Raw genomic sequence first — 21,844 nt, 5'->3', positions numbered from 1 at the left:
TGACCAAGGTCTGGTGAATCATGTGAACCCTTGGGTCCTGCCAAACCTTAAGTCAGTTATTAACTCAACTTTTCAGTTATTATAGGAGTTAACAAAAATGATTTTAGCTATTTTTACTTAAGCTATTTTGTTATTAATGAATTGAACTCTAATTCCCCTTCCTTTTGGGATCCCCTCGGACAGTCACAAATCAAGTCTAGTGGTGGGCATACTTTCAGGGCAAAGCTTTATCTGGGGCGCCTGGGTGGCTCAGCTGGTCAAGCGTCCAACTTCGACTCAGGTCATGATCTCACGGCGGGGTTTCGAGCCCCGCGTCGGGCTCTGTGCTGACAGCTCGGAGCCTGGAGCCTGCTTCAGATTCTGTGTCTCTGTCTCTGTCTCTGCCCCTCTCCTACACATGCTCTCTTAAAAAAAAGCTTTATCTGTGACCACTCTGAAGAGTATTTTACAATTTCTGTGTCCCTAACATCTTTTTTTTTTGCTAATATTGCAGAAACTATGAAGCTCAGGCTACATATTGATTGTAATGTTCACTACTGAATCTCAGTGCCTAGCACATGGGAGGTGCCTTGTAATTACTTGTTCAAAACAAGATATTTGTCTAAAACGTCCAGTGTCTCCCAACTTCCTCAGCTTGTGAGGCTCCATATAACAAGTGCTGATTTTTCCAACCATATCTTCCACTTTCCCCTTGTTCCCTCCAGTCCAGTCCCACTGTTTCCTGAAAACCTCAAACTTGTTCCTGCCTCGGGGCCTTTGCACTTTCTGTCCAGTCTGCCACCGTTTCCCCTAGTTGGCTCAATCTCCTACAGGTCTCAGGTCAGATGTCACTTCCTCAGACCCTCCCTGACCAATGCGGCCGAAGCAGCCCCACCCTGCTTTTCCAATGTGATTCAGTATTGTTTGATTTTCTTTACAAATCACCATCTGAATGTACATATGCATTTATTTATGTTTATTGTCTCTCAGGAGGTCAACTCCACCAGGGTTAAGTCCTTGTCTGTTTGTTCAGTGCTGTGTCCCAGTGTCCAGGTCAGAGCCTGGCACGCACCAGGCCAATAACATTTGCTGAAGGAATTCACTAATAGGGATCAGCCTTCATTACTCGATCATCATGACTTCCTGCAAGGCCATTCCTCACCCAATCATGGGTCCCCTCCAAACGTGTTTGGAGCACATGGCAACATTAATTCACTGTGTCCGGTGAAAAAACTCCCATTCTGAGCCCAAGGTTGGGGGAAGGGAGCTGGGAATGGGGTAGAGGTGGGGTCTTACTCTCCAGGATCCTTAACCACCCCCCCACCAGCCAACCAGGAAATACGAGGCAGCCGAGGTTAAGTAGACTCTTGCTGCTTTGTTATAAATATATTATGTACATCCAAAACGTGACATTAAAATATTACTCCGTGTTACAGAAAAGATATTAAGGCTTTCTATTATTTACATTAAACAAGCAAGCACCTTTAAAAAAAAAAAAAAAAAACCAAAACAAAACAGCCCAATTCTTCCTTCTCTGACATTCCCCTAGCCAGAGGGGACACCGTGTCCCCTTCCAAATGACCAAGACCCATTGCAGGGGCTGCACTCTGTGAAGACATCCTCTGATTAGAAGTATCAGCTCTGGCTGGAATCACGTGGGCAGGTGGGGGACGGGCAGGGGAGAAGGGGTTCCAGACTCGGGCAGGGGATTCCTGCCTCTTCTGGCCGGCTGCCCTCAGACCCTTGCTCACTTTGCCATTCTTGGGTGGACAGGCTAGGCTGAAGGTGGTGCCTGGGGCTGTCCACCCACCCAGGTCTTCGGGCTCAGTTCACAGGGCCATGGCAGGGCAAATGCTCCGGGGACACTTAGGTGTGCCTGGGGGCTCCTAGACCACTGGGGACAAACGAGAGACAGATAAGACGACTCAGTGGCCCCAACGCCAGCCATGCTGAAGGGCTGCCCAGTGGGGTGGGGGTGGGGGTGCTGTAGGAGCACAGGGAGTGGGTGAGCTTCTCCTCTACCCACGGAATAGCTGGCAGGGCGGGGCTCCTTTTTCTGCAGAGTCAGGCTTGGAGACAGCAGCTCAGGTGGCTGGGGAGGGGCCAAGGAGAGAAAATGAAAAAAAGGAAATGAAAAATCAGTGGCTCAAGTATTCTGTGTCACGAGGGGTGGGCTGGGGGTGCCCGGGCCCAGCCCAGGAGGCGTCCTCTCCATCTGGAGGGGCCAGCACGAGGAGGCTGGAATTTGGCAGATGGCTTCGGTTTAGGGGGCTAGGGAGGGTTGGCAACAAGGTGGCAGGCTCGGAGCAGTTATTTGATCTTCTGGGCCCATTTCATGTCATCGGCCCGAGGCTTCTCGCCGGTCAGGCCCTGGATGAGGTCTTCTAGGCGTCTCCAGAAGCCTATCTTCTCCAGAGGGTAGTTGAGCCAGCCTGCAGGGGGGAAACGGCACCAGGGCGTTGAGTGGGAGAGCAGCAGTTGAGGAGGCGGAGCAAAGTTGGCTTTGCCTGGGGCAGGAGCAACAGGGAGTGAGTCTGTAGAGGGACAAGGGCTGACCAAGGGGATGGGGACCTCCCACCAGTGGGCTTAGGGCTGCTCAGACATGCCTTTGTCCCCTCATTCGTTCACTTTCTTACCGAGTGCTTACTATATGCCAGGCACAGTGACAGCATTTCTTATCACCGGGCTCCACTGCCACTTCTTCCAGGAAGCCTTCCTTGACCACATCACCCTCTTCTGTTTCTTTATATCCTTTATGATAACCTGTGGCCACTTCCCTGTTTTGTGTTGGTTTTTCTCCCCAACTCCCAACCACAGCATCTGCTCCAAAGAGCAGAACTCTGTTCTCCCTCTGTTGATCCCGAGTGTCTGGGATGGTGACTGGCACAAAGATGTTCAGTAAATATTACTTCCCATCTTATTTCATCTGTATGATAGCCTCCTACCCAAATAGTAGATACTCCCATTTTCCACATGAGAAGACGGGCTCAGAGAGGAGTCGCCCCGTTAGCGAGTGGCCAAACCAGGCCCGATCCTAGGCTTGGCTTGAGCAGTTAACTGATCTCGGCAGCCTCAATTCCACCCCCTCCACCCGCTCTCAAAGAACATGACCTTAAGACGTACGAAGAATATTTTCTGTGGTTCTCAGTTCTGTCTCCAGAAAGACAATGCACCGCTCTCCCCGCAGAAACTAGTAGCCGTGACTTATCGAGTACTTATTATGTGCCAAACACTTCACATCTGCCATAGCGCCCTTCACGCCCTGGCCCCGTGACAGTCCTATGTAAGGTGGCGGCTGCAGCCCCATGCTGTGCGTGAGAACAAAGCACATCCAGGGAGGCTTGCTTCCTAAAGATTCACACGGAAGAGTGGAGAGCTGATCGTAAGCTGTAGCCTGACTTGCCATCAAGGTGCTGACAGCACCTCAGACACCCCTAATCTTGAAAGATGCCAGCTGACCCCAGAAAACCTGCTCAACTCACCTCACTTCTTTGGTACTGGTCCTGTAACTACTGGTGGCAGGTGGGTTTCCTTCCCGCCTCAGGGTCTTTGTACTTCCTACTCCCTTTGCCTGAACTGTTCTGTCATTATTTAGCTGCAGGGCCCTCCCACGCTTTTTTTTTCCTTCTTTTTTTTTCTTCTTCCAGATTTCTGACCGCCTACTATGAACAGCTACACTCCGGCCTCCCTACTCCCTCTCGGCCCTTCACCCTGCTTCGCTTTCGCCAGAGCACGCCTCACGACTGGGCATGTGTCATCTCTCCTGCCCCCTGCCCCCAGTGCCCTTTGCTCCAGCCACACTGACCTCCTCGCTGTTCCTCAAACCAAGCAGGCCTGTGTGTTCCTCCTTCGGGGACTTCACACCCTCTGTTCTTCCTCCAGATCTGCGTTATTTTCTCCCTCAGCTCAACTGTCTCTTCTCCTCACCTACCAGCAGTTAGCATGGTTAAATGGAATGTCCCCTACTAGAATGTGAATACCACAGAGGCAGGGATTTTTGCCTGTTTGTTTCAGTGCTGGAGCCTCAGCCCAGGACGGCGCTTGGCACATAGTAGGTGCCCAACAAATATCTGCTGGATGGATGGATGGTTGAAATCACGACTCTAGGAGGTGGGAGTGGGGGAGGCGGTCTCTCTCGTGCTGCTGCGTCCTCAGCACCTACGCTTGGCACATGAATCTAAGAGCATGTTCCTGCAGGGCAAGGATGATATGACCTCCTCCTGTGACCTCTGCCCTCCTAACCCTGAGGATAGAGGCAGAGCTGGGGTGGGGGCAGGGCAGCCTCTCCCACGCCACCCTGGAGCCACACCTGTGGTGATGCAGAAGTAGGTCTCGTGGGGTGAGACGTGGTGGATGCGATGGTGTTTGCGTGGCAGGATCACGTGCCAGTCTTGCAGGAGGGTGACCCAGCGTGGCAGCCCGAAGTACGTGTGTGACCACTTGTGGATCTGGTTGGTGAACGTGCCGAAGATGGTCAGGCAGAAGACGAAGCACTCCCAGGGGTACAGCTGCTCCAGCGCTTCTGCGGGGGGGGGGGGGGGTGGGGGGGGACAGGGTGTCGAGGCTGTCACGGGGGCAGGGCCACCACCAGCCTGGCCCCGGCTCCTTGCCCCTGGGCAGCTCCCTGGCCTCCTTCCACCCTCCCCCATGGTCTCAGGCAAGTTCAGACTCCCCTCTGGGCCTCAGGCTTCTCTTCTGCTCAGTGGGCAGATCGTGCAGGAAGCACAAGAAATAGTTACGGGTGTGGGCTCCGGAGTCAGGCAGAGCTGGGTTCAGGTCCGTGCTCTGACATTTCTTGGCTACATGAGCTTGGGCCAGCGATTCTGCCTCTTTGAGTCTCAACTTCGTCGTCACTAACACGGCAATAAGTCTTTGTCCAGGTTCCCAAAGGCAGAGCCTGAGACAAGGGTTCACGGGGCGGGGGGGGTGGGTATCTTCTGTTCGGAAAATCATCTGAGGGAGTGGGGGAAAGCAGGGGGTGAGCTAAACAATGATGGCTTTGGGGGAGTCTTGTCTCAGCCTGATCCTGGGGGCAGCTCTGGAGGGTTAATGGCTCCACAGAGTTGGTCCCACCCAGAAGTGAGAGGTCTGGTCTTCTGTCGGCTTTTCCTGTCCCTTTACGTTTGGCTTTAGGCTTATCCCAAGGGGAGACGTAGGACCTGCCCTGGCGGTTCCCAAAAGGGACAGCTGAGAGCCGTTAGCAGCCGCTGCTCGTGGCAACTGGGGGATGGGTGCACACGTGGGGAGGATCTGGCGGCCACCATGGCACCACACCACAGACACCCACACCTCTACCCACCAAGGGGCTGCTCCAAGGACCAGCGATGTATCAAGTTGTTAGGACAAGACGCGGCCTGGCGGGAGTATTCAACCTCCCCTCCCCTGCCTTCTGCCCACCTGGCAGATGATGTAACTGAGGCTCTGACAGGTGAAATGACTTGCTTTGGGACAGGTTCCCTCCTTAAAATAGGGCAAAGATCAGAACTCAGAACTTCCTGAGTTCACTGCCCGTGTTGGCCCTACTCAGCCAGGGCAGCCAAGCCAGAAGCCCTGAGGGCCAGGCAGGTAATGCAGGTGAGCAAGCTGGTCCAGGTGTAGGACAGCAGGGAGGAGTGGGGACTGTGTAAAGGGGGCGGCCGCAGCTCAGCTCCCTCCCAGTGAAGCCAGAGGGGAACAAGGGCCCAGGATGGCCGGACTGGATTGTTCAAGAGAGGCTGGAAGCACAGATTTTTATGTCAAATGTGCCAATTTTACAGGATGATAACTGAAAGTTTTTTAACGTAGTGAGGGGACCGTGTCCCCACAGCCCCCTGGCAGCTGGCAGGCACACTCACCTGGGCTCTGGGTGCGGAACTTGTAGGCCATGTTCAGCAGAGGCAGCAGTGTCACCAGGCAGTTGTCCCCATTGGTCTCGATGAAGTCGTGTCGCGTGATGGCTGTGGGGTCGATGTGATGCTCGCGGAAGGGTCGGATAAAAGCCTGGGGTGGAGGTGAGGGTGGGAGAGGGGGTACGTCCGACCGGTCAGCCTGTGGTGGCCGGCCTCTCTCTACCACTTGCTGTGCAAACTGGACTCAGGCTTACCTCCTTGCCTTCAGGATGCCAGAACACTCCCCCATCATCCCCCCCCCCCCCAACCTTCAGGGTCCTGCTCTAAGCTGCTCTAGCAGAAGGCAGTCAAAATGACTAGGTGGGGACCGTGGCACGGTATTGCCCCACTCTGGGCCTCAGTCTCCCCAGCAGGGGTGTGAGGGGAGTTGGAGACCACCTCCACCCTTCTTCCCCACTCTAATACAGTTGAGGACACCCCTCACTGTGGCAGGCAGACCCCTCTATTTCTTCCCAGTGTCCAAGCCCCTCTTTCTGGTAACAGCCTCCCCCTCTTCCTCTTCTGTCGGTACATACTGTTCCGATGGGGCAGAACCTAAAGGTGAGCACGTGACCCTGGCCTGGCCAATCAGAGCATCCCGGCTTGCCCGCCACAGGGACAGGGATGGGCACGTGACCTGAGCTGGGCCAATGGGAGCGTGCTATGGGACTTTGGCTGCAACTGTGGGAAAGGAGAGTTCTCTTTCCACTGAGGGGGCCGAGCTGGAAGGATGAAGGGAAAGCCTATGTGACAGGGAAGCCAACAGAGAGGAAAGCAGGGACAGACACAGAGAGAGACGGAGTCATGAGAGCATGGTCTGACTGTCTTACTGGACCCAGCCACGCTTTCACTTGGCTCTACTCTTGAAATTTTCGGGTACGCGGACCAGTACCTTTGTTTGGCTAAGGCTGTTTGTATTGGAAAACCCAAACAGTGTGGCACAAGGTAAAAGTTCAACTAGAACGAATGGTGAGGTGCAACAGGGCTGGCAAAGGAGAATGAGCCGTGGTCCCCAAATTCAAGGGGTTCAAAGCTCTCTATCCCATGCTTGATGCTTTTGCTTCCAGAAAATTCCAGAAATCCCAGGATTTCTAGTCTCTTCTGGTCCTCAAGGAGACGCAGGGGGTCAGGCTGGAATGATGGCTTCTGCCTTTCAAACAGGGCAACGGGAGGCTCGGAGAGGAAGGGGGCTCCCCCTGCATCAGACAGCCCAACCTGCTTCTGCAGGAGACGGGCTGGGTCAAGGTACTCACCTTCCCCACGATGGGCAGCTCCACGGAGCCCCAAGTGTCAGCTCCCCAGTGCACCAAGCCAGACAAGAAGTCAGCAATGAGCGCGCCTGCAACTGTGGACAAGAGGTGGGTGAGGCAGGGGACCAGGCAGGCGACAGTCCTGCCCACCCTTGGCCCCAAATCAGGGAGTCCCGCATTCATTCACTTGCTTGCTCGCTCACTCACTCACTCGTTACGGGGGGTGGTATCTCTTCTCTACTTGGGCTGTTTTCCTCCCTGTGAATGGAGTCTCAGGTAGAGCGCTCCTGTCCCTTTACTTGCTCTGCCCAGGGATATGTGGGGACTCATTTGTTTGGGGAGTCGGGAGGGAATCAAGGGGGCAGGCACAGATCAGCTCGACTCTTCCCTATCAGGAGCTGACTGGGCCCTTCTCTCTGACCCCCAATCACTCCACAGAGGGAGGCCCACTCTGCTCCAGTGCTGCCAGTGAATAGATGGAAATGTGCTTTTGGGGTCTGTCATCAGAATCCCCTCAGGTGCAGGCAGTAGCCATGACTTCCTCCCCAACCTAGTTTGTATCACAATAAATGTGATAATTTGGCCTCTGGCAGCCTTTTCCCTGTTCTCAATGTGTTCAGAACTGGACTCGGTTCCTGCAAAGACCCCAACACCATCCACTTGCTTGAAGGTTCGGTATAACATAGGGGTTAAGAGCTGTTAGATCAGGAAATCCCAGCTGTCTCTCACTAGCTGTGTGACGTTGGGCATGATACTCAACCTCTCTGTGCCCCAGTTTCCTTTAGATAGATGGGAATGACGATTACAAAAAACAGTGGCTGCCATTTATTGAGCACCTTCAGTGCCAGACAAGCGCTTTACGTGTTTGATCTCAGTGGATTCTTACAATCTGGCCGAAGCTGGTACCCTCCTTATTCCCCCTTTGCAGCGGTGGAAACAGAGTCCTGGAGAACACAAGTTTAACTGGACCGAGGTCACAAAGAGGGCAAGTGGCAGAGCTGGGCTCTTAACCTGCCTTGAGGTCCCAATCTAACACAGCAGGATGCACAACCACTCCTGCACACAGGGAAACTGAGGCACAGTGGCTGACTGCTTGGGCGAGGTAACATCCCAGTGCTGCCCCCATCACTCTCCCTGCTCGCTGCATCCCAACCCTACTGGCTTACTGACGCCCCTTCCCTTGCATACCCTCACACGCCTCTGGGTCTCTCTCTGCATTTACTGTTCCCTCCGCCTGGAACATTCTTTCCCAGGGCATAGCACAGTTCCCTCCTTCACTCCCTCCAGGTCTTTGTTCAAACATCTGTTGAGTGTTTGACATTATAACCACCCCCATCTTCCAGCGTTTCCTATTTCCCGTCTCCTTCCCAGTCCCTGGCACTTATTAGGGGTTCAGTAAATATTCCCTGAGTTAATCAGTATAAAGCTGTTAGGAGTCAAGCTGCTGTGGACATTCATACCCAAACCTGGAGGCGGACATATGCCATCATTTCTTCATAAAAATGCCAGCTATTTATTTATTTATTTTTACTCAACATTTACTGAGCACTTATAGGTACCAGGCCCTGTGCCAGCCCCTTAAATGTTTTATCTCTTTTAATCCCTAAACTGTACCAAGGCCAGTTCTAAGCCGGTTACACATCTTATCTCCTTAATCATCCTAAGCATTTAATCCTTACAGATGAAAAGAATGATAATAATAAAAACAATATTAGAAAAACAATGTTTGTGACAGTGGTTAACATTTATGGGGTGCATCCTTTACGCCAGGCACTATGTCAAAGGTGTTAGACATGCATTATTGGAACATATAACTCTTCATACCTTAAATATGGGCTGTGCCCAGGGACTTTCTTCCAGGGAGGATACGGTGGGGAAGCGGGAGGAGAGTAACTTCAGAGTGGGGAAACCTGACACTCCGCGGGCCAGGTGGTCAAGGTCAAGTACATGCTATGTGATGGAAATGGTGCTTTGCCTCTCAGCTCCTCCTCCCAGAAACATACAACGTGGTCTAAGAAAAGCATGAGACAAATTCCTGTAGCGAGGCATCCTGTGAAACATCAGGGCTCGGGGCACCTGGGGGGCTCCGTCGGCTGAGCGTCCGACTTCGGCTCAGGTCATGATCTTGTGGTTCGTGAGTTCGAGCCCCGCGTCGGGCTCTGTGCTGACAGCTCGGAGCCTGGAGCCTGTTTCCGATTCTGTGTCTCCCTCTCTCTCTGCCCCCCCCTGCTCGCACTCTTTCTGTCTCTCTCTCAAAAATAAACATTAAAAAAAAAATTTAAAAAGAAATATCAGGGCTCCTCAAAACTGTGAAGGTCCCCCAAAACAAGGAAAGTCTGAGACACTGTCATAGCCACAGGGAGCCTAAAGGAACCCGATAACTAATGTGAGTGGTATCCTCGAAAGGACCCTGGCACAGGAGAAGGACATTAGGTAGAAACTAAGGAAATCTGAATAAACCATGGTCTTTAATTTGTAATAATGTATCCATATCGGTATGTTGATTGTAACAAATGTATGACACTAATGTAAAATATAAGATATAAGATGTTAACAACAGGGGGAACTGGGTGCATGGAGCCTACGGGAACTGAACTCTCTATACTCTTTTTTGTACTAGTAAATAAAGTCTATTTCTGAAAAACTGCATCATCTTATTTCACGTCCATAGTTATGGGCCCCAACACATCCCGACTCTCCAGAGGAGAGTCCAGAGGAAGAATGAGACTCAGAGGGTAAGGGCAGTCAGGGCTGCTGACCGGCGGCCAGGGACTACTGTGAGGGCCATTCACAATGATGCTGTGTTCACGTCCAGGTCTGGGAAATGGGAACATTAATAATAGCACTTAACTTTACTTAAGTACAATCGATTAATAAGCTGGGCCAATACGTGTCAAGTGAGTCCTGGGACATGGTAAGCACTCCCAAATGTAGCTATAGTTAGTAGTTTAGGTGTTACCACCCTCTCCAGGCCTCAGTTTTATCATCTGTCAAATGACCTGGCCTTTTCAGGCCGCAGAGCAGGGAGGGATGTGTGCTTTGGACAGATGTCAGGAACGATTTCTTGGCGAGAAGAAACAATTTGCTCCTTGGGCTCTGTGACCCCCAGGCCTCTGCGAGTGGGGGTTTCTAGAGCAGTGACTCTGGGCCTCCAGGCCTGCTGCCTCAGGGGGCTTTAGTGGAGACAGGAGAGGCAAGCACACAGAGCTTCTCTGTCCTGGCGCAGGGGGCGGTGGCTAGAGCTGGCTCATCGTGAGGGCAGCTTTGGCCTGGTTAGCACCCCATGGTACCACAGGGTACAGGACAGGCGATGAGTCACCCCAGGCTACCCTGACGCACCGGGTGACTTTGGGACAGTCCTTGGGTCCCTTGGGGCCTTCACCTCGCCACAGGTTACCCAGCTGTGACTTCTTAGCTGCTGCCCACCTCAAGGCCTGGTGTGGAGACCGCGAGGGTGGACCGCGAGGGTGGGCTGCTGAAATCCCGCCTCTACCATCGTTCAGCACAGACTCCTCACCTGACCTGAGGCCGTGGGCCCTCCGACCTCATCACCAGTCTTTGCACTCCCCGGGCTCCCTTGCCCGGAACACCCTCCCCGCTCTGTCTGCCAGAAAACTCTTACTCAGCTCCTCAAGGGCCAACTCGTGGGCACCCACACTTTTCCTCCATTTTCCCCGGGTGCCGCTAACAGCTCAAGGCTCCCAGGGCCGTTCGTTTGTTCGCTCTTTCATTCACGACAACGCTCTCCCTGTCAAGGTCACTAATGACCTCCATGTGGCCAGATCCGGCGGTCCCCTCGCTGCCCCATCCTGCTGGCTCTGCTCAGCGGCTGCTCTCAGTTGAGCCTCAAGTCTTCTGGAGACACTCTCCCCTCCCGGCCTCTGCAGCCCCTCTGGCCGCCCCGGCTCGCTCTTCCTCCTCCTCCCGGCATGGAAGCCCTGGGGGCTCTCCGCCGGCCTCTGGGCTTCACACACCTCTTCTACTGCGAGGTCTCCCAGATTTCTATCTGTAGCTGCCTTCCTGGACTCCAGACTCGGATTTCCAACTTCCTGCTCGGCACCTCGCCCTGGCTCTCAGGCAGGCGGCTCGAGCATCTCGTCTCAAGCCGCCTCTTCGGGCCTCTGCCAATGGAAGCCCATCCTTTCCATCAAAGCCCGTGGGTCACCACTCACAGCCAGCGTGACAGGATGCTCTGGCCGCTCGCCTCGCACAGCTCACTGAGAACTTGAGGATCCTGCGCCACCGCCGCTGCCCTCACCGGGTGTGGGCCAGCATCCCCGCCCCCATCCATCCCGCCTGCAGCCCCAGCTGATGTCAGCTCCCTACGGGACACTCCCCAGCGGCTCCGCACGGCCTGTAGAATTAAACCCCAAGTCCAGACCAAGGCACTGCGCAATCTGCACCCTGCCTCTCTCAGCAGCCAGCAACTACCTTTCCTTTGATCAATTTTCCCCAGCCACGCTGGCCTCCTGCCTGTTCCCTGGGCGCATCCCAGCCTCTGGGACTTTGCACCTGCTGTTCCCTGCCGCCCCTCCCCAAGATATCTGCCTGGCCTCCTCCCTCACCTCCTTCAGGTCTGCGTGCGGATGTCATTTTTCCAGAAAGGCCTTCCCTGACCTCTCAACTCTTCCCTGGCTATTCTCTTATCTCGGTTTTGCTTCCCAGCATTGCATCATCTGTCTGTGTTTATCAACTGGGCACCTTTTCATGTTTCCGCCTCCCCTGGTTTCCAGGGCCTGCCAGGGGCACCGGGCTTCTGGAGAGATAGTGCTGGGCTAGAGGCAGGCTCCGCAGACTGGCACGGTGCCTCGCCTCCTGCATGTTAATACACAAATCAGGGTGGCTACTTAAATCAATTAGGGACTGTGCAAACACCACTATCAGGAGATGGTCTATTCTCATCAGCTCAGAGGCCAAGGCGTGGGATGGGGGAGCTGGTGTCACATTCGGTGACCGGACGGCCAGAGCGCTCCCGAGCCAGGGCCTGGAGGCTCTGATCCCAACCAGGGAAGGAAGGTGGCGACGGCCTGGGACACCCATCCTCCTGCCTCACACAACACAGACGTGGGCTCAGACACACTGTCCTCCCAGTGCTAACCGGAGGCCCTACGGGCCCTGCTGGGGGAGTCTGTGGCTCTAGAGCTGGGCACGTCTGGATGTGTGATGCCAGACTCTGCTGGGCCAGCCGGCAAGTGGCCCGGCCTCTCAGGGGACGGCGGTCCCAACCTCCGCACTGGCTCGACACCAAGAGTTGAAAGTACTCCACGTGCAGCTTGGTGCACAGTGGACACTTGGGAAAGAATCCATTGCTGAAGAGACCACGGTGGTCTGAGCCCTCGTGAGTGGTTATGTCGGGTGGGGTCTCCTTCCCACCTCTGCTCAGTCGCTGGCCCCTCAGCAGCTACACACCTGTGTGAGGCCCTCACAACAGCCCGAGGAGGCAGGTGCCACAAGCAGCCTCGACTTACAGGTGTGGAAACAAGGCTCGGAGATGCAACAACCCTAGCCCCAAGGCAACACAGCCACAAGGCCGTAGAGCTGGGACTTGAACCCAGAGCCTGCATGCAGCCACCCCCAGAGGGGGCATCAGGGGTCACGCCGGCCACATTCCTGCCCCTGAATGTAGGGCTCTGAGGCAGAGAGGCTGCAGGTGCACGGTCCCTCTCACCCCTGGGTAAGGGGGGGGGGCGGGTGTGGCTCCTGAGGCGGGGCCCAGGCTCCCCAGCACCAGAGGGGTTAACTCCCTCTCCCCCAGCTGGCCCACCCCCGCCACGTGCCCACCCCAACGCAGACCCAGATGGCCCAATTAGCCAGCCTGAGCACTATTGGCTTAGGCGGCCAGAGTGCTTTTAATGAGATTGTGGGAGCTGAACACGCAGGGAGGGCTGGGCGGACAGACCAAGGGCACAGCTGCCCCCCTCCGCCTGGGAGCCCGGAGCAGGGGAAGGGATGAGCGCCTGAGTTCAAGGGCAGAGGGGAGGCCGGTGCGCAGGCAGGAAGGAAGGGAGTCACCTCAGGACCTGGGAGTGGAGACGATGAATGGAGAGCTCTATTGTGCTTCTGGCTTGAGGTGTGATGCTGGACGGGCCCTTCTCTGAGCCTCAGTTTGCTCATCTGGAAAATGACAACAAGTGTAGCATCCACCTCCCAGGCTGTGGATGGGGGAGGACTGACCAATGGGAAACACTCAGCATGTGCTGTAAGTTACAGCCTGCCCTTCATTCATCTCCTGATGCCATAATTATTTATCAAGTACCTACCATGTGCCAGGCCTCGCACTTGGGGCTGGGGACCCAACAGTGAGCACACAAGAATCGCTACTTTCAGGGAGCGAGATTTGAGTGAAGGGAGACAGATACTAAACAAATAAATGTATTGGACCACACAGTATGCTGAGGTGACGGTGTATGGCAGGCTGTTACTTTTGAGGGATAATCAGGGAGAGCCTCCCCGAGCAGGTGACCTGTGAGACCTGGATGAGGAAGTGAACCAGGTAGGTATCTGAAGGAAGAGAGTTCCAGGCAGAGGAACAGCAGGTGCAAAGGCCCTGAGGTACGAGTGTGTCCAACAGTGCACGTGCACACCCAAGCACACACAGCCACACACGATTACACATGTATGCGAGCTGCCATCAGAGTGGGTCCCTGACTCCTGGGGAAACTGAGGCCGGCGGCGGGGCAATCGGTACTCACTGACACCCAGCATGACGAGGGGCGTGTGCTCCCAGCGGGCCAGCAGCAGAAGGTGGACCAAGTTGTGGGCAATGAGGCTGAAGCACAAGATCACGCAGCACCACTCCTGGAAGCGCTTGCCTGCAGGGAGAGGAGGCCAGAGGTGAGTGTGGGGCGGGTGGGGGAGGCCGAGGGATCGAGGACCAAAGCCAGGCAGAGCTGAACCCTGTAGGAGCTCTTCAGAGCTCAGGGAGTCTACGGTGCTGACCACAGGCTGAACTTAGGGACTGCCACGAAGAACGCCCACCCATTTCACAGACGATGTCACCGAAGGCCAGAGTAGGGGGAGAGTCTGCCCAAGGTACAGGCCCGCGAAGCCTGCCTTGAAGGGCCGATTCTTTGGCAGACAGGACCAGAGCTCGTCTCCGGGCCCTGGTGGGCTCTCCCCGGAGGCCCCAGAGGGAGCTTTAATGAGCTTTTTCAAACTGACATCATGGCATCACCTATCCCCTTTTATAGGTAATCATTCGGAAGTGGAGTCTTTAATCCCAGAGGATCAGATCCTGCCCGACTGCCATCCAGCAAGGCTCCAATGAGTCAGGAATTTAGGAGAAATGGGCCTTGGTTACCACGTGCAGGGCTCCTGCCAGGAGCAGGGGGTCTGGGAGCACAACACAGGAAAGAGGAGGTGCTCCTAAGCCCTCCAGCCACCAGGCAGGTGACGCGGGGCAGTAAGGTGGGCTGGGTGGGGGCCGTGGGATACTGGCTGCCCATGGATCCTTTGTCAAGTGTGGGCATGGGGGGGTAACGGCCTGACCACTGCCAGGTGGGAGTGTGGGCCCAGGACGCCTGAACTTCTAACACCCAAGGGAAGCCAGGAATCAGAAGCGGTGTGCGAACTCTTTTTAAACTTCCTGCCGCGTGTTTTTAAAAGGCATGTGAGCTCAGACAAGCTGATTCACTCACTGCAGCTCCGTCTGAGGTGTCTGAACAGTCCAACACCGGAGGGATCAGCCAAATGAACTTGGTCTACAGCATCTCTGCAGCCAGAAAATAAGTCTGGGCAGCTGTCTGTATGTGGACAGGGAAGATGTCCAGGGCCTACTGGTAAGCGCAAAAAAGCAGCCATTTATGTGTGAAAAGAAAAGAAAGAAACTGTCTAGTCAAGACTGGCTTCCACTTATTCCTCTCGGAATTTAATATTCGTGAATGTGCTCCTCCACCAAAAATCTTTTCTTGTAATTGTAAATTAAAGTAAAAAATAAATGAAAAGGAAACGAAAACATCGCGTGGGTGACACAGAATGTGTTGCAGGTCCCCTGGGGATATTATTTTCCCAGGCAGCTGGTCCCAAGGGCATGGAAGCTCCTTAACGACAATAATTTTCTTATCATTAGTGTTTAACATCTACCGAGCAGTTGCTAAATGCCAGGTACCTGCTGAGGTGATGCCGTTTTGCAGATGAGAGATCTGAGGGTCAGAGTGGCCCCGAGAAGTAGCAGAGGCCGCAAAGCTAGTCAGTTACAGACTCGGATCCTATGGCCAGGCAGGCCCCTGTGAGTGGTCAACAACTGAAGGGGGCCATGGCAGATAGAGAGGCTTCCTCCTGTGTCTGCTCTCCTCACCTGGAGCGACTCTGGCAATGCTCCTGCAGAACTCAACCTAGAACCTCCACCTCCAGGAGGCTATCCATGATGCTTCCTCTGACTCTCGGACTCCTCCAACATGGGGCCCATCCTGAGGGGCTGTCACTGCCCAAAGGATGTCCCTCTTCCCCTACCCACATGTGAATTCAGGAGGCCCAGGGCCACGTCTGGCTTGCTCACCAGGGCCCTGGCACACAGTTGGCACTCAATAAATGCCCGTGAAATAAACAAATTCCTATACGTCATCTTAGGGGACAACTGCCAGACTTTGTCTCTGGGTGCTCGTCACCAAAGCACCTTAGAAGGAAATATCAGGTATTCCATTGCTCCTGTTAGGCATTCCATTCTCCCTCAGAGAGAAGGGCCTTACCCAGGATGTACCACACACAGCACACTGTGCCCTGGGCCAAAATCAGAACAGCTGCCCTCCCCTTGCCCCGTGAAAAGACCGAGGGTCGGAGGGGAGAAGGAACACGCCCAGGGTTGCATCCTCTTGGCCCCCACTTGTACAGATGAGGACACTCAAGTCCAGAGAGGGCAGGACTCCAGTGGTAGTCACACAGCAGCAGAAGTGGGCCCAGAACCCTTCGCATTCCACTTCTTCGTCAGGGACTGTTCCCCGTGGGCCCCATGACCCTGTTGCCCCAGCAGCCCCTACCTGGGGTCACTGTCATCTGGCCCAGCTGGCCCTTCCCCTTTCTGGTTCCTGTTTGCGGCCAGGGCCTGGGACTCAGAAGCAGAAGTCCGGAGGGGCATGTGGAAGGGGTAAGGAGAAGATGATTCTTCAATGCCGACCCACCTGCCTGACCCCCAGCCTGCAGGGACAGCAACGTGATCAAATAACAGTAACGGTGGCTGAGACGCACTGAGGCCTAGCACAGCTGGGGTGGTCGGGTGTGGCCCACATCAGGGATGTTGCAGACAGCAGCTCCCTCCAGCACACTCAGCTCTCAGTTAAGAAAAAAAAATTAGCTACATTAAAAAAATAAATCATATAAAACTCCTCATTTCCTGCTTCCCTTGAGAACACAAGGCTCTGGGCACCACAGGCCTGAGCAGCAGCGGCTGCTCCCGTCAGATGGGGCAGGGGTTCCTGGTTCAGCCCAGTCTCCTTCCCCCGCTGTGGCCTCACATTGGGTGGCTTCCTGCAGTCACCTGCATTGAGCCTGAGACAGTCTCTCTCTCGTTCAAGTCTCAGTCCTTCCAGGAAGGAACTACGGGATTTCAGTTCCCAGACGAGGAAACTGAGGCTCAGTGGGTGAACATGAGGAGCCGGGTTTGGATCCTGAGCTTGTCAACGGGACATGTTAGCTCGGATGTTCTAAAGACAGCCCAGCTCTCTTCCCGTGCCTTCGAGAACGTCCCTGAAGTCTGAATGTTTTCCCTTCTAGACCCCATCTATCTTTGGCTTCTGGGATCTGGATCCTTCGCAGACCAAGTGCTTCAACTTTGATTCATAAGAAGTACATCTATCATAAAAGCAGTCTTCATTGAGCACCTACTATGTGCCAGGTACAATGCCAGGATGAGCTCAGCCAGCCCTTCCCATACACTGTGGGCTGGGGACCACTTGCCCTGTCTTTCACAGGGAGAAACTAGGCCTGAGTGATGAAACGACTTTTCCAAAGTCACAGCATGGACCGTCAGCCTGGCAGGGCCTACAGGGTCAGGTGGTCTAAGTGGTGTCACTTTACAGATGGGCAGACTGAGGCCCAGGGAGAGAAGGGCTCTGCTCAGGACATAAGAGCTTGGGCCACCTCTGGCAGAGAGCTGGGCCTTGTTTTCCTGAGCCAGCCTCTGGCCTGGCCAGGGTCCATGATCTGGGCTGAGTTATGGCAGTGAATGCTTGTTGGCCTGGGGAGGAGATTGGGCCTATGTGTGGTGGCTGTAGGGCTTGGGAGGAGCAGGGAAGGCCAGGCGCCAGGCCTCGGCCATCTTTGCTTTCCTGGGGGCAGGCCACGGCGGCTACGGGCTTGGCATCGGGCCCGACTCTTCTAGTTTCAGTCAGAGAAGCCCTGAGTACTCTGCACTTCTGATGCCCCTTGGCCTCAGGGAGGTGGGGGCACAGGAGATAGAAGGCAGGGAGGGACCAGAGAGAGGCAGAGGAAGAGGGACAGAGAGACAGAGACGAGACCGAAGACGGATCAGAGACACAGAGAAATGAGACACAGAGAGAAACAGAGTCACGGAGAGATTATGGGAAGACAAAGAGAAAAAAAGAGAAAGAACATGGCCAGAGGGGAGAGACAAAGAAATAGAAAAAGAACAAGACAGAGGAAAACAGAGACAAAGCTCAGCCCAGGGTGGCAGGGACCAGGCCTGGCCAGGGAAAGGGCCCCAGGTCTCTGGCTTCAGTCAGGCCCACAAGCTAAGAGACCCTTGTGTCCCCCAGGGCCACAGGCACCTGTACTTAGCCAGGGTGGCTTGAACAGCTGGCTCCAGTGACCCCTCAGGATCAACCTCTGGAGCCCGGGGCACCTGAGAAGTGGCACACATATAGGCAGGTTTCAGCTGGCACCTGCCGGGAAGCTGGACACCTGCCTTACCTGCGGGCTTGCCCACGAGGCCTGCGAGCCCACCAGTCCTTCACAAATCCCAGCACAGGGCAGGCTGCTGCCGTAAAACCCAAACCCGGAGTGCAGGGGGCTCCTGGGATCCGCAGGCCCGGGCCTCAGCTCCCTGGCCAGACCCTCGGGGCCCACGGGGTACGGCTGAGGCTGCCTCCCTCCTTGGTCCCTGCTGCTCCCACCACCCAATGCCGCCTCGATTAGACTACTCACAGCTCCCTGCGGACACTAGGCCCACTCTCTCTACCAGCGGCCCCGCACGCATGCTGTTCCACTGACCTGGGACATTGGTCCCCCTCCTGCACACCCACCCCGGGGCTGGCTCACTCCCACAGTGAAGATTAAGAACACGGAACCTAGAACACCCCCCTTCTTCCACCAGTGTTCTGGTTCTGCTGTTAACGGGCTATGGGGCTCCGGGCAAGTCCCTACTCTTTGCTAAGCCTCCGGAAATGTCTTCAAGTGGGACAGGGCATCCCTGAAGTGACAGCCCTTCAGGCAAATCAAACATAAGCCGTCCCCGGGCTTGCTGACCTGGCCCTCTGCTAGGGGCAAATGCAAGCCTAATCCCAAGCAGGACAAGCATTAGGAAGAACACCTTTGGGGGGTGGGCGATGAGGAGGTGATGGGGTCCTCGGTTTCCTCCCCTGAAAAATGGGGTTAGTACTGAGGGTGTGCCCCAGACAGCTGTAGTAAGTGTGAAATGAGCATGTGAAGAAAATGTCCAGCACAGCCAGTGCTCAAGAATGTCAGCTCTGTCAACTGCCTTCTCATGGCTGCCGACTGTCACAGTACCAATCCACTTCTGGCCCCAGGAATCTCAAGAATTCAGTCCTGGAACCCAGAAGCTTCTCCTACACTCCCCTTGCTCATTTTGCTCCAGCCCATGGGACTCCTACCATGCAGTCCCACAAACACTCCAGGCGTGCTCCCACCTCAGGGCCTTTGCACTTGCTGGGTCCCTGATCTGGACCATCCTTCCTCAAATATCTTCAGGTCTCTGTTCAAGTATTACTCACTCAGTGAAGTCTTAACTGCCCCCTCTCTGAAATGTTATTGCCCCCAATATTTCACTTCCCCCTTTTCTGCTCTATATTTGCTCCATAATGTTTGTTACCACTGGGCAAGTGGGCTATTTTCCTTATTTATTGGGTTTAGTAAAATGCCACCTTTTTTTTTCCCGGTCTTGTTCACTGCTTTGCCCCTGGGGCCTAGAACAGGGACTGGGACAAAGATGCTCCCTATGTGTTGAGGCTGGTCCCTCATTTTGTAAGTCAGGTCCAGAGAGGTCAAGGTACTTCCCCCAAGCCCCGCAGGAAAGGGACAGGGAGGTGGAGGCCTATGAAATTTGGAGAAACCAGTCTGATCAGTCTCTCACTCCTCTGCTCTTGTCTGCCTGGCTTCCTCCCCACTCCAGGTCAGGAGGAGATAAGGCCTTGACTGAAGGTTTGGGGCACCCGGAGGCTGCCTGCAATCTCAGATCCCTCCGGGGCTGTTCTTCAGAGGGTGAAGGGCATTTGGGGAAATCAGACCCAAACGGCAGTCCCTTGGGGAAGCTCAGGATGCCTGGGTATGATTTGGTTGAAAGTGGGTAGGGTTTACTCAGGTGGGGAGAGCTGGACACCAAAGGAGGAGGCCTTTAAATCCTTACCCTCGATTCTCACGTGGTGAGTCTGAGGGCCAGAGAGGAGAGACAGCTGACTCCGAAACTCACGGGAAAGGCCAGACTACTGGGTTAGCAATAGGGAGTGCCCACTGCAAGCCAGGTGCTGCTCAAAGTTTGATCTCAGGGAGCCTGGGTGGCTCAGTCGGTTGAGCGTCTGACTTCAGCTCGGGTCATGATCTCACAGTTCCTGAGTTTGAGCCCTGCGTCGGGCTCTGTGCTGACAGTGCAGAGCCTGCCTGGGCTTCTCTCTCTCTCCCTCTCCCCAACCTGTTCTCTCTCTCTCAAAATAAATAAATAAACTTAAAAAAAAACCCCAAACAACAGGTGGGTGATCTCATTTTGTCTTCCCCCAAACACCAAGGGGCAGATACATTTTACTTTGTATCCATTTTTTTGAGGTGAGGAAACTGAGGCTCAGAGAGAGAAAGTGGCTTGGTCCAGGTCACACAGCTAAAGAGGCAGCCAGGATGCCACGTCCAGTCTGTCCCAGGACGTACAGGCGGTTTCAAGTCCATAGGATAGGTGCTCTAGAAACAGGCTAAAGAAACCGCGGCATCATGGACCAGGTGCCCAAGTCAGGTTCCAAAAAATCACTCCCAGAGCATGGAACTGCAAGTCTAGAGAGGCCTCTGTGACCTAGGACTCAACAAGAAAGCCAACGGCCCAAGGTCACACAGCCAGTGATGGCAGAGATGGTCTGCAAACCCAGGCCAGTCAGAGTAGAAAGCCAAAGGTGGTAGTGGACCCATGCCCACGCCAGGCAAGGGCTGTGCGTGGTGGCTGTCCCCCGGCGAAAGGAAAGATGTCAGAATGTTTGACAAACAAAGCTTGGTGTGATGGCGACATTCAGGCGGAGGGGCCTCCTGCGGCTCCTAGTCACCTGACTCTGGAGTTGATGGCACTTCCTTAACCCCTGGGGACAGAGTGCCCAGGCAATGAGATTCCCCGGGCTCTTCTGGAAGTCCGAGAAGGGTGGGGGAGCTGGTGCTCACTGGAGCATTTAAGTGGCAGGCACAGTAGGAAGGAGCCAGGGACCTTGGTCTGAGGGCTGAACGGGGCGGGGGGCAAGGGTCTGGAAACTGTGGTCGGGTTTGGGGAAAGGGAGGGCTCCAGCCCCAAGTCCTAAAGGGAGGGGGCTAATATATGCAATGGAAAAGGAGCAAGGGCTGGACTTGGGGCTTGCGCAGGGGAGGGGCTGAAACTGGAAGATTTGCCATGCCCTCACCACCTGGGATTCTGGAATACAGCAAGGGCTGAGGCCCCTCTCTGCGGGAGGTGGGGGGGGGGGAGCGGGGTGGTCTGTGGCCACTGAAGCTATAACTAGAACAGAGCTTGGGGGAAGGGCGGCGTCGGGGATGCTAGGAAGCCTGGACCCCATGCGCTGAGGTTCTAGAGCAGAGAGGCTGATGTGCCCAGATTTGGGGGGGAGGTGAGGTCACTGTTTGCAGCCCAGGGCCCTGGCTGGGGCACAACTAGGGCCCTAGTGTGTGCATTCCGGATCTAGGGAACGTGGAATGGGATGTGACTTTTAGGAGGCCGGGGGCAGTGCGTGCAGCTGAAGGGCTGCGTCCGGCTTGGACAGGGTCCTGGGATGGGGGTCCTTACTAAGTCTTGGGGCGCTCTTTGCAGCCTCGGGTGCTCCGAGGCTAGGATCCGGATCGAGGGGTGCGATGGGAGCTCTGTATGCGGCCCGGGGAGCTGATGTGGCAGTTCCTTGATACAGGCACTGTACGTTCATCTAGAAAGCCCCGTGGCTGGGGCTGGGGCTTGATCTTGGAAGGGGCGCTGGGGTGGGGTCCCCGGACTTGGGGGCGCTATTTGCAAGTTTAGAAGCAGAGGCTGGAGTTCTGCATCGGGGCCTGAGGCTGGGGTTCCCATCTAGGGAACCCGGGATCGCTGTCCGTAGCCCGGGCTAGTGACTGCAGGCCCGGAGGGGGGCCCGGAGGTCCTACCTGGAGAGTAGAGCGCGGCCAGTTCGCGGGCCCCGGCGTGCTGCGCGCCCCAGCGCCGGCAATACGCCGCCTCGTCCTCATCGAGCTCCGGCTGCTGACCGGGCCCGTCCTCGGCGCCCGCCATGGCCACTCGCCCGGCCCGCCCGGTGCGCTCAGCTAGCGGCGGCGGCGGCGGCAGGGCCGCGGAACCGCGGCGAGATCACGCCGCCCAATGACCGCCCAGCGCCGGGCGCGGCGGCGGCGCCG

At 55.4% G+C, this 21,844-nt stretch overlaps 1 protein-coding gene across 3 annotated transcripts; it reads right to left on the bottom strand.

Moving 5' to 3' along the window:
• Window positions 1-940: 940 nt before the first annotated feature.
• On the bottom strand, window positions 941-21,831 carry PEDS1 (plasmanylethanolamine desaturase 1). Of its 3 annotated transcripts, none has more exons than XM_011280810.3 (6): window positions 21,599-21,821; window positions 13,789-13,908; window positions 7,100-7,191; window positions 5,814-5,958; window positions 4,289-4,501; window positions 941-2,411 (listed from the first exon to the last, which is right to left on the bottom strand). In XM_011280810.3, exons 1-6 carry the CDS (start codon window positions 21,720-21,722, stop codon window positions 2,290-2,292), a joined length of 816 nt encoding a protein of 271 aa, XP_011279112.2. In that variant the 5' UTR covers window positions 21,723-21,821; the 3' UTR covers window positions 941-2,289. The 3 variants fall into 3 exon arrangements, with proteins under 3 accessions (XP_011279112.2, XP_023106881.2, XP_023106882.2); XM_023251113.2 differs by lacking the exon at window positions 21,599-21,821 and adding an exon at window positions 18,194-18,311; XM_023251114.2 differs by lacking the exon at window positions 941-2,411 and adding an exon at window positions 4,719-4,932 and having other exon boundaries at window positions 4,364-4,501; window positions 21,599-21,831.
• Window positions 21,832-21,844: the final 13 nt, after the last annotated feature.

The sequence above is a fragment of the Felis catus genome, chromosome A3, assembly GCF_018350175.1.
Source record: "Felis catus isolate Fca126 chromosome A3, F.catus_Fca126_mat1.0, whole genome shotgun sequence".
In the NCBI taxonomy this organism is placed as follows: domain Eukaryota; kingdom Metazoa; phylum Chordata; class Mammalia; order Carnivora; family Felidae; genus Felis; species Felis catus.
Note: the sequence above shows the minus strand (reverse complement) of the source record. Positions and strands in the feature narration are given on the sequence as shown.

Bases quoted from the DNA above. Each gene is read 5' to 3' on its own strand.
- PEDS1 (XM_011280810.3), bottom strand. From the start codon at position 21,722: ATGGCGGGCGCCGAGGACGGGCCCGGTCAGCAGCCGGAGCTCGATGAG. The intron at 5,959-7,099 runs GTGAGTACCTTG...CCTCCACCCCAG, and splicing joins AGCTGCCCATCGTGGGGAAG to GCTTTTATCCGACCCTTCCG. The intron at 2,412-4,288 runs GTGTGGCTCCAG...TCCCCCCTGCAG, and splicing joins CTACTTCTGCATCACCACAG to GCTGGCTCAACTACCCTCTG.